General features: G+C 35.6%; 2 protein-coding genes across 7 annotated transcripts; one reads left to right on the forward strand and one right to left on the reverse strand.

The window, feature by feature from the left end:
• Positions 1 to 1076: 1076 nt before the first annotated feature.
• LOC112558336 (3-hydroxyisobutyrate dehydrogenase, mitochondrial-like) lies at positions 1077 to 8901 on the reverse strand. Of its 6 annotated transcripts, none has more exons than XM_025228777.1 (10): positions 8795 to 8901; positions 7582 to 7661; positions 7288 to 7353; positions 6877 to 7026; positions 6536 to 6653; positions 6138 to 6259; positions 4975 to 5111; positions 4705 to 4781; positions 4167 to 4323; positions 1077 to 2424 (listed from the first exon to the last, which is right to left on the reverse strand). In XM_025228777.1, the coding sequence occupies exons 2-10, from the start codon at positions 7652 to 7654 to the stop codon at positions 2254 to 2256; spliced, it is 1071 nt and encodes a 356-aa protein (XP_025084562.1). In that variant the 5' UTR covers positions 7655 to 7661; positions 8795 to 8901; the 3' UTR covers positions 1077 to 2253. The 6 variants fall into 6 exon arrangements, with proteins under 6 accessions (XP_025084562.1, XP_025084563.1, XP_025084564.1 ...); XM_025228778.1 differs by lacking the exon at positions 8795 to 8901 and adding an exon at positions 8401 to 8664; XM_025228779.1 differs by lacking the exon at positions 8795 to 8901 and adding an exon at positions 7907 to 8332.
• On the forward strand, positions 8855 to 12793 carry LOC112558338 (MKI67 FHA domain-interacting nucleolar phosphoprotein-like). The gene is made up of 5 exons (XM_025228787.1): positions 8855 to 9010; positions 10191 to 10328; positions 10442 to 10550; positions 11166 to 11383; positions 12279 to 12793. The coding sequence occupies exons 1-5, from the start codon at positions 8894 to 8896 to the stop codon at positions 12342 to 12344; spliced, it is 648 nt and encodes a 215-aa protein (XP_025084572.1). The 5' UTR covers positions 8855 to 8893; the 3' UTR covers positions 12345 to 12793.
• Positions 12794 to 13069: the final 276 nt, after the last annotated feature.

Here is a 13069-nt window from a genome sequence, read left to right on the forward strand (position 1 = left end):
AAACAAACAAAAAAAAAAAAACTAACGAGTACAGCATTGGTTTTTTTTTAATGGCAGGGTGGGGAGTAATTTAGGGGTGGGGAACGGTGTTTTACACAGTGCCAGCAAGCTATATCGCGGAAAGGTAGCCCGTCCTGTAAACAGAGAAAGAACAGCACGCCCGAGACGAGAGCTGAACCCAGAACTGCCAACCTTCATTGTATCGGTGACAGGCTCTAACCGTTGCACACACCATGTGAGTACCCTGCACCATAATGATGAGCGTTCACTCCTATCCCGTACGGAAGATTATGAATCCAATTGTAAAGGTCAATGGCTAACAATAAAGAATTTGAGTCTTTGAGTCCCCTCTTCTCTCGTAATCACTTCTAGGTGGAAGCATTTTCCCACAAAAGCAACCAGCCAACCACAAATGTGATACAATCAAAATAGTGAAACCCATATACACACACACAAAAACAAAAAAAAAAAAAAAAAACCCACCAAAGTTGTGCTTCAAGAAGAACTGCAAACAGAGGAAATAAAACATAAAAAAATAAAATAATCATTTGGTAGGGTTATAACAGTTGAGAGGCAGGCAGTGACAGCATTACTTTCATGCTTTAAATAGATAAGAAAAGAAGCTAAGATCCATTACATCTTACAAAAAGGTGAAAAAGAAGACTTCAATTCCCTATCCATTTTTGAACCATCAAATTTAAATCACATGCCTGAACAAATAGACTGGTAAATCTTTTGCATTGACGAAAAAAATATCAGAAGGCTATGTAAAGATTGAAAGTAAATAACTACTAACTGCGAATACGCAGTAACCTTCCTGTACAATTCTCTTTGCAGAAGAAACTATGAAAGAGATTGACACTACATTTGTGCATGCATATGTGTTTGCTTGTAAGTCAGTTAAAAATTTTACTACAGACTGTAGTGGAGGTCATCGTGTTATGGACATGCCATTTAACTTTTACAAAATCTTTATACCAAAAGAAAAGATTGATTTTTTAAATACTTTACTCATAAAAGATGCAAAGCAAAAAACCATGCAGACATCTATAATACAGATCCAAAAACATCAAAAAAACAGGTGGTAAAATATTTTAATAATACTAGTTATTCAAATTTTTCACAAGCACAGCATCCTAATATAATATGCTTTTTATGTTCTCTCAAAATTCAGGAAAATTGGCCAGGTCCTCACTGTGTACCTAAATTTTCCAAAAGCTAGAAGTATAATGCCAAAAGGCAATATTAACATTCGGTACAAAGTGTAAAATGTCTAATACAGTTGATTTTTCAGCATAAAGATGTTAAAAAAAATCAATTATTTGAAAAACTGTTCCTGATTTACAATGTACCCCCTCTCCAATATATGCAAGCCTAACAGTAAAATTTAATATTGCATTGTGAAATATTAAGAAATGTAAAATAATATATATTCTGAAAAACATAATTTCATGGCATTCACTCTACAATTAATTTTTTAATTCTGTAGCATGTAATAAGATTACCAAAATTAGAAAACAATCTCCTTTTTAACGTTAAAACTGATAACTTTAAAATATGATAAATAATATAACATCACCATAACAAATAACACTTCTGATTATCTTTTTTTCAAGTGGAGTATCACATTTCCTTCATTTTCTGATGGTGCTTATCACAAATTACTTTTTTAACTCATGGACATTACATAATATATCTGTTTTATGTTGGGGGTAGGGGAGAATATTTCTATATTTTTGTCTGCTTTTGTTTAGACATTTTCTGCTGTACACAAGGACATTCCTACTAATACAGCTATTTGTACTACCGTTCTCACACATATTTTATAAACAGTTTAAAAAGTCACACATTTGATATTGGTTTTCTCAAAAACTAAATCTGAGTAAATAAACATTTCAAATGCATGAGTATAGATAAAATGTTTCAATTGAAATAGTTAGTCATCTTAAATGCATCAATGTCACAAAAGTAGTATATGTAAATGCTAACTTGAATTGGTCTGTATATTCTAAGGGAAGAAGTGTGCAATGAGTTTTATTTCCCACCTAATGCACTTACATAACTCTATCACAATATCCAAGTGTGTTACATGACAAGACTTGGCTAATAGATTTGTTCCACTAAGAATCAGCACCTTTGAGCAATATATATGAAAAGGGACTGAATTACCACTCCTGCTTGTTTTTTTTTAAAGCCCCCTAAAAGTCTGGTGTTTTATGCAGCAGACTCCTTTCTTGCCTTTCTTGCTGGGATTTAGCACTCCTTTTTCTCTGCAGCTTGATCTTGAAGAAACTTGAAAGCTGAAGAAAAATCTTTTTCCGCATAGCCACTGTTGACCATAATCCGGTAGATCTGATGAGACAATGACCCTAGTGGAGTTGGAGCTTTTATTAATGTGGCTGCATTCTGAGCTAGGCCTAGGTCCTGGAAGAAATAACACATTAAAATTTGAGGGCACATCAGGGAAAAAGGGTCTGTCACAAACACAAAACACTGACCCCAGGGAACTGGGCATGTATGTGACAACTATGACAGTTACGGCTCATGTTAATATAATCCTGTCAAGGAAATGTTCTATACTAGGTTCAGACATCAGTCAATTAAAATCTTACCAGAGAGCTCACAAGCCCCCGAACCTGCTCTTCTCCCCAAAAAAGACAACAATGTGTAAAGCAAAGTACAAGAAAAGAATGGTGTAAAATACATTATGCACAACAATTTGGCTCTCAAGTGGTCCCAGTACATTGATGTATTAACTCCCATCATAGCTACCATTGCACATCGACTTAGCTCTGGTAGTTGTTACTGCTGCTTTTGTACTACAATTCTATTTTTCAGTCTCTCCACATTGCAAGCCCCACATAATGAGGTGAGTAGCAGGTCTGAAGCCGACAGTCGCGGTACACCAATAACTTTCCTCTCAAACACTCAAAAAGCACTGACTGACTTTCCCACTGTCCGCCAAATAAGAGTGACAATTGCTATCCCAGCAAGAATGGATACCAAGTGCTGTCCTAGTCCAGGGACATTGTATGACTTTTTCGGCAATTGCTTCTTACCTGACTACACTGTCATATAGTACAATGTGGTATGAATCATGTAATAATGCTACATACAAGTGCCCAACAAACACCACCCTGATGCATTATAATTCTCTCAACTCCAGTGCTTAGAAGTGTAGGAAAATACAGATATTTTCTTCTTTGAGAATGTCAATTTCTATTACTAGCCTTGCTGTTCTACTTCTCATAGGTAGTGCAAGTTCTGGTTGTCTTTAGAGTTGTCACAATAACAGCTGGCAGTCTTGATGATCTGTTGGTGCTGCCTGGCCCTTTTCCATCAAGATTCTCCCAAGAGTCGTGACTTTCTACAGTCTTCACCATCCTGGCTCAAGTCTTGATCTCAAAAGGTCTCGGCACTAAAAGATGTGAAAGATGTGTCAACCTCTGCCTTAAAGAACTGCAATCCAAGTGCTCCATTTGCACTGATGGCAGGGCCGTGCTCAGGGGCAGGCGGACGAGGCATCTGCCTAGGGCCCCGCGCTTCAAGGGGCCTGCGCTTTTGATTGACGAACGTTACAAATAAATTAATCGTAGGCTTATGTTGTAATGTGTATGCAGCGTGCTGTCAATGATAAAAGACGAGATATCCCTGAAGAAAAAAGTGACTTTAGATCCCAACTAAAAGCGTGTGATCGTGGCGTGAGGGCCCCGCACATGCCCTTTGCCTCGGGCCCCGCGGGGGCTAAGAACAGGCCTGACTGATGGCATGCCAAGAAATTCCTGGGAAGTTCTTGTTCCATTACATACACACACGATACACAACCTGGAAGCCATTGAGTAAACACAACCAGCGCCCTTCAAGGAGAAAGACTATTTGTTCCACCATCCAACCAGATGTGAAATGACCTTGGATATTTTCTCTCCGTTTTGCTGTCAGACACAACCATCATCATGCCTCTGTCTGCCTCAGATGACATTCACAGCTTTGCTGCCACCTTTAGAAAGTTTTTCTTCCTCACAAGCTCAACGAACATTGAAATATAGCCTCTCTAAAGAAATAAATGTAGTTCTGATTAATTTAGGTGATAATGACAATTGTACTAAGTCTTATTAGAAATTTGAAAGTGAACATGAAAATAAAAAATAGTCGGACATTCCCCATACCTTGGCCATGAGAGCTGAGCCAAAGCCACCTTTGTAGTTATTGCCAGAAGGCACTCCTTCCACCACCCCAGGAACTGGATTGTACACCTCCGAAGACCAACAGCGACCAGAACTCATGTTCAGGATCTTGGCAAGAAGTTTAGGGTCTAGGCCTAGTCTAAAATATAATCAGCAAAACCTTCAAGGAATTGAAATAAATTGGGAGTCTCTGCAAGTACCAATGCATAGCTGTGGATCGAAAATGTTTAACCAAAATCTGAAGACTAATAATAATAAAAAACAACCATAGTGGAACAATTAAAGGACCTTTTGCCTTATACCTAAAGTCAGATTTGACAGACGATTCTGCATTTTGACTACACAGTTAATAAAATAACTACAACAGTCGAAGCTATGCATTAAAATATATCTCTAATTTGTGTTAGATGGCTATTTAATTATACATGAACAATACTACAGTGAGTTGCACAAGATTACAGAAAAAAATAGAGGAAAGCCACCATAACGGTATCTATCTTGCATTCCCCAAAAGACTTACTTTATTCCCAGGTTCATAGCCTCTGCAGTGCCAATCATCGAGATGCCCAGCAACATGTTGTTACAAATTTTAGCAGCCTACCAGCAACACAAAACAACTCTGTAATAGTGTTAATAGAAAAATATATAGAAATATAATTGTGCTAAGCATATGTATGTTACTTATTTTCTTATTTTAACTCTCCGAAACTGAGTTTGAGTTATGTATTCAGCATTTGTTGGTGTTCCGAAAAATAATTTGATTAATAATAATATGAATTAATATCTTTACCTGACCAGTTCCAACAGGGCCACAGTGCACTACATTCTTTCCCATTTTATTGAGAATTTCTTTAACTCTGACAAAATCTTCTTCTTTTTCTGCGCCTACCATGAAAGTCAGCAGACTATCTCGAGCTGCATTCACACCTAAAGCAAAGACCGAATTGCCGCGTGATCATTTAAATTGAAAAGTGTTTGTTGTCTGTATGCATTGTACTTATAAAGCATCAAATCAAATAAATAACTTTGCACACTAACAAATTTAAGTGATTTTTTTTTTTTTATTCTTATTGTCCTTCCCCTAGTTGCTTAAAGGAACAGGATACAAAAAGCTACAGGTTTGGGGTGTTTAAAACATGTAACATGCATCCAGCATTGATGATTGCCCAGAAAGGTTCATCACTTTAGATCAGTGGTTCTTAACCTTGTTTGAGGTACTGAACCCACAAGTTTCATATGGACATTCACCGCACCCTTCTTTAGTGTCATCACGAATTTATATAATCAGTCGGGTGTGTCTTGACCTCCATGGCGGAGGCTCCGCCGAACCCCTGAGACCGACTCACTGAACCCCTAGGGTTCGATAGAACCTCGGTTAAGAACCACTGCTTTAGATAAACTTCCAGAAGTGTGAATGATTGCTGGATTCAGGGATTTGACATTTTGTTCTTTTACCCAAAAAATACCAACAGATTAATCAATTCTCTACAGTCACACCACTTCAAATCTGTTTCCTGCTAGGGGGCAGCATAATGGTTAGAGCAATGACAGCTGAGTCTGAAGACACACAAACCAATGTGACAGTGTATATACTTATCTGTGAGTGCAACAGCACTTTTTGCACTGGATATAATTATAAACCATGGATTTAACGCAAGACCTCTTTGTGCAAGAATTACTATTTGAAAAACATTTTAATAGAACTTATCCTTAAATTTTTTTTTAAAGGTATAAGATGCACCACCTTTTATGACAAATATCTCTTTATGGATGACATCATAACTAAAATAAGCAGCTTAGAGTGAAATCTGACCTATACTGTCAACAGTTCCTCATCTGCCTTCCATTCCTTATCTTTTTCCTCTCATATAAAAAGCTCCACCTATATACAGTCTAAATGATGTCAACATAGATAAAATAATAATGATGTTCATCAAATGTTTACGATCTTACCTCCTGAGACTGGTGCGTCAACAAAGGTAGCACAGGATGCCTTAGATTCCTGAGCTATTTGCTGAGCTACTGATGGATCTATAGTACTGCTATCAATCAAAAGACTCCCCTTTTGTACAGACCTGAAAAAGTAAACAATTTCCTGTTTTTCTAGTCTATAACTTGTGCATTTTATGCTCAATACAGCTTAAAGAATTCGTGAAGAAATGGTTTCATTGAGATGTACTTCTCAAAAGTACTAATATTATAAGTGTAATATGCAATATCAAATGAAACCAGCCAGTCTAATTTTTCTAAACTTTGGTAGTTTTCAACAAGAATACTAATTTTAATACAGAGTACATGTTGTTAAATAAATAATTAAGGAAGATAAAATTATCCCAGTAGGTGAGTCTCACCTGAGAATGCCAGAACTTCCTGTGTACACATCTAAGACATGACTGCTTGCAGGTAACATGGTGACAAGTATGCTGGTCTGACTTGCTACTTCTTTAGGGGATCCTACTACACTGGCGCCTAAGTTAAAACATATACATTTATGAAAAAATGCAATCTTTGATATATATTACATATATAAAACTTATTATATGCTACCACCCCAAAAATACTTTAAATCAGAAATTCAGTAGTGTTCTGAGGACTGACAAGTTGTTAAAATAATTTCAACACAAGACAACAACTGAAACCTTTTTTCTTTGTCATCTACTCAGCCAAAAAAAATTTTGATCTGAAAGCTTACCATCTGCCTTCAAAGCCAGAACATTTTGTGGCACTGCATCATAAGCCACCACTGGATGCCCTTTTTTGAGCAAATTTCGAGCCATATGGCTTCCCATATTGCCCAGTCCCACAAAACCCACAGTGGCATTGCTCATATATCTAGGGAAAGCTGAAACAATAAAGTAGAAGAATATCAAACACTCCTTATATAGTGTCATAAGTTAATGGCAAACTGTTCGCACAGCTCCAGAAGCTAATTAAAACATGCTACTGTTAGTATTAGTGTGATTCCATATTTATACGGCATAGGCATTCTGCTTGTTTATAACAATCATCACTAGAATATTTTCTGGCTCTGTATCAGAAAGCTAGGGGGAGTGGGTAGACTGGTGGTTAGAGTGAAGTATCAAAAACCTAAAGGTGCACACACTTGCCAGTTCAACACCCTTGTGATGCAGCATACTTCCCCCAGTTGACCCAGCTGTGGAGTGGCTGTCTGTAGAGGTATGACAATGACGGAGAGAAAATGGGAGCCACCTTCACAAAAGCTGGGCCCAAGACAAGTGACCGCTTTTAACGTCACTCTCTTAAGTCTATAAGGTCAAGGGAATACCTTTACCTTTTTGTCAAAACGTTGGTTATTGAAACTTCAATCTCTGATTTTCATTGTCTTGCAACTAACACTAAAAAATGTGAATGGCTATTAATCCAAAAATAAACTTACCCAAATGCCTTCTTCTGCAAAGGAACCCAAATAGCACACCATGATTTGTACAACCTTTCACTAGAGCTGACATGCTGTTACTGGCAGGGGAAAAAAAAAACATGATTCATAGTCCTCAAGCACAATTATATTGTATTTTGAAATCAATAATTCACTGAGCAATTGCTTAAAACAAGAAAACAAAAACTGATGATCAACATTCTGAGATGTCCAGCTAGAGTCAGGCTAAATCTTGTGTAAAGCTTCTAGTGTTTTTATTGTTTTTCCTGGACAAATGCCAAAATTTACTCAATATCTGTAAAAAAAAAAATGTTTCAAGTCTTACAAGCAAAGTCTTTGTATCCTTTAATATTTTGTTCCATCCCAATTGTAGCGACATTTAAAAAGAAAAGGTATTCCGCAATTAAGCCTCTATTCGGTTATTCACTCTACCTGATTTATGGTAATAATGTTTCATGGTATCCTTGTGTTTATGTTTATCTAATTTATTTGTACATGAATCTCTATTTTACTTTAAATGCAATTAATTCTCTATGTTTCTCGTGCAACAATTTATCTGATTTGCACCTTTATTATTTTTTAATCAATATTGATGGACAACCTCAGAACTGAATTCCTCAAGGCTTCTAATGGTTAAACATACTAAAGGTGTTAGTCATATTCGTTTTGAATGATTATGATACTTGGAAACACGATACTAGTTTATCAATAGTATTAAAAAAGTATTTTAATGATCTGTTGAGTTGTCACTAGGATAGATATCTCATTAAATATGAGCTTTTATTTATGCTTGGATACATTTTTTACAGAAAGTGTTACCCAAATAATATTATGGTATTGAAAACTAATTAACAAATGCCAATGTTCTGCACACTGTGAGCCACTTATTAAGTTAAAAATATGAAATTGAAAGACTTGTTTCCCTTTGCAATTATTCGAACTACTGCTATGCTCAGCTTGTATTCAGTCTTTTATTAATATTAGTGTCATTATTTTCGTGTAAATATAAAATTACTGATGATTAAGACAACCCAAAAGTATTTTTTTAAAAACCGCAATGAAAAAATACTCTTATTTTGGGGCAGGGATTTACACTTTCTTCGCTCCATTACCACTTCCTCAAGTTTGTTTCTATAGTTAGTTTCTTTACGTGTATTGTATACTTAACATTTTCTCTCGTTTATTTTTATAAAGAGTATAAAATAGATCTCACAAAAGTCAAAAGTCGTTTTAACTCTAGTTTCACTGCTCAATCTGTGTCTTGTGTGCAAGACAAGGGCAGACTACTGCAAGTTGTATACAAACTTACAAGATGGCGACGGAGCAGCACGTGGAGAAAAATAGTAGCAAAGTGTACATACCGAAAACAATAGCACTAGATGCCGAAAATGAAGAAAAATTCGAAAAAGACGTAGAGAATATTCGAAAGGTAAAATATATATTAATGTTTAGTGTTAAATCTTCAGAAAACTAACAATCTGTTGTGAAATATTTAACATCCGAAAAAGTGAGACGATTTCAGATACGCATTAATGCATTTAGCATGGTGGAATCATCAATATAAGGCACATTAATTCGGTATATGCACTCAATTGTCAGAATCGATTTCTCAGACGCAGATCTTGTATCAAATAACTGCTAGATATAATGGAGAACATATCTCAAATGATTGATAATGGTAACTGTCGATATATTTGGACTTAGCCTTCGGTTCGGTACCATATGAACAAACGTCTATAGTTGAAAGGGAAAGCACATGAACACATGGTATTCTATGTTTTCAACTGTATCAGTTGTAAATTGATTTCTTATAAGGTAGGACATAAAGGGTGCGGTGAGCACAGATTTCAGAAAGAAAGCAGGTCATCACTCATATACACACTGAGCCGATTTTTCCCACTATTTTATTACGATTTACCAAAAGATGTGAGTAGTACTTTCTAAATATTTGCAAACGAGATATGAGTAGTACATGGATGAATCAATGTCCATGATAGAAACAGTCTGAACAGTATTGTCCACATCTGTTCTAAGATAATTGATGACAGGGATTTAGTTTCTTTTTGTGATCAACAAACAGTTAGGAAAGCTTCAGGCATTTTGTCAATACCTGAATGAGAGAATTTGTATTACTACGCTTAGGTAAACACTATTCCGTGCCAATATGCAAAAGTAACAGACAATTGAAATTAGTTGTGCCATCTTTGGTCTATCTGTTTAACCTCAGATGAAGTGTCAGCGGTGTGTGTGTGTGTGTGATGTAGATGCACATGTGATTATTCTTAATGCAAGTTGTTTATTGTTTTATAGTATGTGTATATAATTTGCCTTCCTTTCACGTGCTAATGTACATCCTAACACTGCACCCTGCAGTGAACTGTTCTACTTTTATTTTTAACTTACTATAACTAGAGCACCTTCCCATGTTTAAATTGTCCACTGGTACCAATAAAGTTGATCATTGTCATTGTCAAACCTTCATAAAATAAAAAAGACTTTTGCAGCACCACAGCTACTTTCTTTAAGATGTGGAATCTCTTACAAACATTAAGATAATTAACCAGATTAATGATGTCAGTACCAATGAATAGTGGTTTTTGCTGTTTCAGAAAAAAGCATCAGAAAGCAACAAGAGAGGGGTGATCTACTTGGGTCACATTCCTCGTGGCTTCTTTGAGCCACAGATGAGGGCTTTTTTCAGCCAGTTTGGTGTCATTACCCGGCTCAGATTAAGCCGGAGTAAAAAGGTAATACACAAAAGAATTTTTGTGTGTCTGTATATATATTTTTAATTACTAGTGAAGTCATATTAGTCTTGACTGCTTCTGCTTTTAATTGATATTTCTTTTGTTTGCTTCAGACTGGAGGGTCCAGAGGATATGCCTTTATTGAATTCAAGTATGAAGATGTGGCAAAACTTGTTGCAGAAACTATGAATAATTATTTAATGTTTACTCGCCTGTTGAAATGTAAGTATTTCTTATCAAATAATTTCTTGCTTTTTTAATGTTTAGCATCTATAAAATGTGAATGGGTTTTCAGATCCCCAGTTAGGAGTATCAAGCTGCACAAAATAAAATTATTTTTTAATCAATTATTTATAGAAAAAATGTGCTATTGTCAATGATCTTGATGTAAAAAAATTATTTTATGTGTTACTTTATGCATGTAGCACTGTCGCTAGTGTTTGAAGGCAAAAATATGTCAGGTTTCATATTGTTTGGTTTTTGGGTTTTTTTTTTTTTTTTTAATTTCTTATGCACCTTCAGTCTAAGCTCATATGTTTTTCACACTTCTATTCAATTTATTTTTTCCCCTTATTTTTCTTCCCATAAATATAATTCTGTTCTGTTAAGCTTATTTAGTTGACCAAAAAGTAGTTTAAAATCAGTAAACAATAGAAGCAAGTTTGCATGATGGCTTTTTAAGATTTAACATTATTTTTGGCAATGATGGAGGAATTAAGTGTTGTTGCCAGCATTACATTTTCTGTTTTCTGCTATGGTTGCTGTTGTAAATTTCAGTAATTATGCATGAAAGTGGATTTTAGTAAATTACAGGAAATATAATTCAATGTTCCACAGGTGAATTTTTACCAGAGGATAGAGTGCACCCAGAAATGTTTAAAGGGAGCAGAAGAAAGTTTTCTCATCCAAAGGCGGATCAGGTAGCAGCTAATCGTCAAAACAGTTTTAAGAGTGACGAGAGACTGAGGAAGATCCAGAAGAGGCTTGTGAATAAGCAGCGAGCAACTTCGAAAAGACTCCTGAATCTTGGGGTTCAGTACTCTCTTGATGTGCAGGTGTGCTACATTCCTTAAATAATATTAGCGAGTTTGGTTTTTAGTTGTCTACTTTTTTATGTTTGATGATTTTGGAGGTTAAAAAAAAAAAATCCATATAATTCAGGAAATGAGCAGCAATTAAAACACATTTAAAATGTGTCTTACTGAAAGTAAAAAAAATTAAATTCTTGTTGATCAAATTATGAATTGTAGGAACCCATGATTTTGAAGAAACTTTCTTCCTAAGTTTGAAATTTTCAAAGATGACAGTATAATCCATACTTGGTCAAAATGGTTCTAATGACAGTCATTTAAGAGAACGAGCTCTAATGTATGCAGCATGCAGTTTTGCATACCTTCAAAAAGCTCAGCAACAGATTCTAAGACTAGTGTCTAAAAATGACTTTGGCACATGCCAGAAAAAAGAACTTGAAAAGTTTCTACATTGTTGGCAGAAGTTCAAAAAAATCTATACTTTAGAAATAGCTGTGGTTTTGGAGGGCAGTGAAAAACAAACTATCCTTTTTCAGAAAATGTAAGTTGGCTGGATGGAAACAGTTCAGAAATAATCATCAAAGTATTAAGCACACTGAAGATAAAAGATAATGCATAGTTCACAGTAATTTGTGAATCACATCCCTGTATCTTGGAATTATTAACTTTGTATAAATTTTGTTTTGAAACCTTACAATAATTTGCTTAAATAGCTGCTTGACTATTGTGCGATCTTTTGCACAGATGTCCCATAAGACATTCCTTGCTTTATTCTCATGACTTATATTAAATAGCTCATTAGCCTTTACTGTACTGATTACTATATTGTTATAACTCCCTGCTGTCATCAGTAGGAAGGTATTTGACATTATTAGTCACACACTTGTTTTATTGTTGAACTTTGTGTGTTTGATTCCAGATTCCATCATCCTTGCCCAAGGAAAAAAAGGACGATTCTGTGGAAAAGGCAGCAGTCAGCAGTTAAGACATCAAAGGATGCCGTCAACAAAATAAACAATGGCAAACAGAAGACAAGTACAGCTAGAAACCAGTCCGTGAAAGGTTCTGGCTTAAAAAAGTCTTCAAGTGCGAAATCTAAGATTTCCAAAGGATCTTCCAGCTTGAAAAGACTGTTGACACTAATCCCCTAGAAGATTAGAAAACATGTCAAAAGATTGAATTGGAGTGTATGTGTGCATACACCTCTGTATGTCTGCTTGTATATATTATTGGATGTGAAGGGGACTGTTAGGAAAATAAACCAGAATTCTAAAGAAACATGAATAATTTATGACAATATGTTGCAGTTGTAAAATCTACAGCCGTTCTGCTACTTTTTTCTTTTCCTTAAAAAACCCATATTTAACATGACTTGGGGGAAAAACCACCACGTAACACACAAGGTGTAGTCAAAAATAAACCATCCAAAACAGTATGGGCACACTTTCCTGTTGTACCCTCATCATGTAAGATAAGTATTGCTCTCAAGGCCTGAAGCAAACCACACCCCTGCCTTTCAAAGTAAGGAATCAGTCCAAAAACTAAGAGTAGAGGACCTCTCATTCCTTCTGAAACTCATTGCAAGGATCAAACTAATATGAGTCTAGCTGCATAACACCAACTCGACACACATCATTCGGAACTCCATTAAGATACCCCAATCATTCTCTTTTAGGAAATCAGCCATAAGGAAAAGATGTTAACAATTCA

This window comes from Pomacea canaliculata, linkage group LG2 (genome assembly GCF_003073045.1).
Source record: "Pomacea canaliculata isolate SZHN2017 linkage group LG2, ASM307304v1, whole genome shotgun sequence".
Lineage (NCBI taxonomy): Eukaryota > Metazoa > Mollusca > Gastropoda > Architaenioglossa > Ampullariidae > Pomacea > Pomacea canaliculata.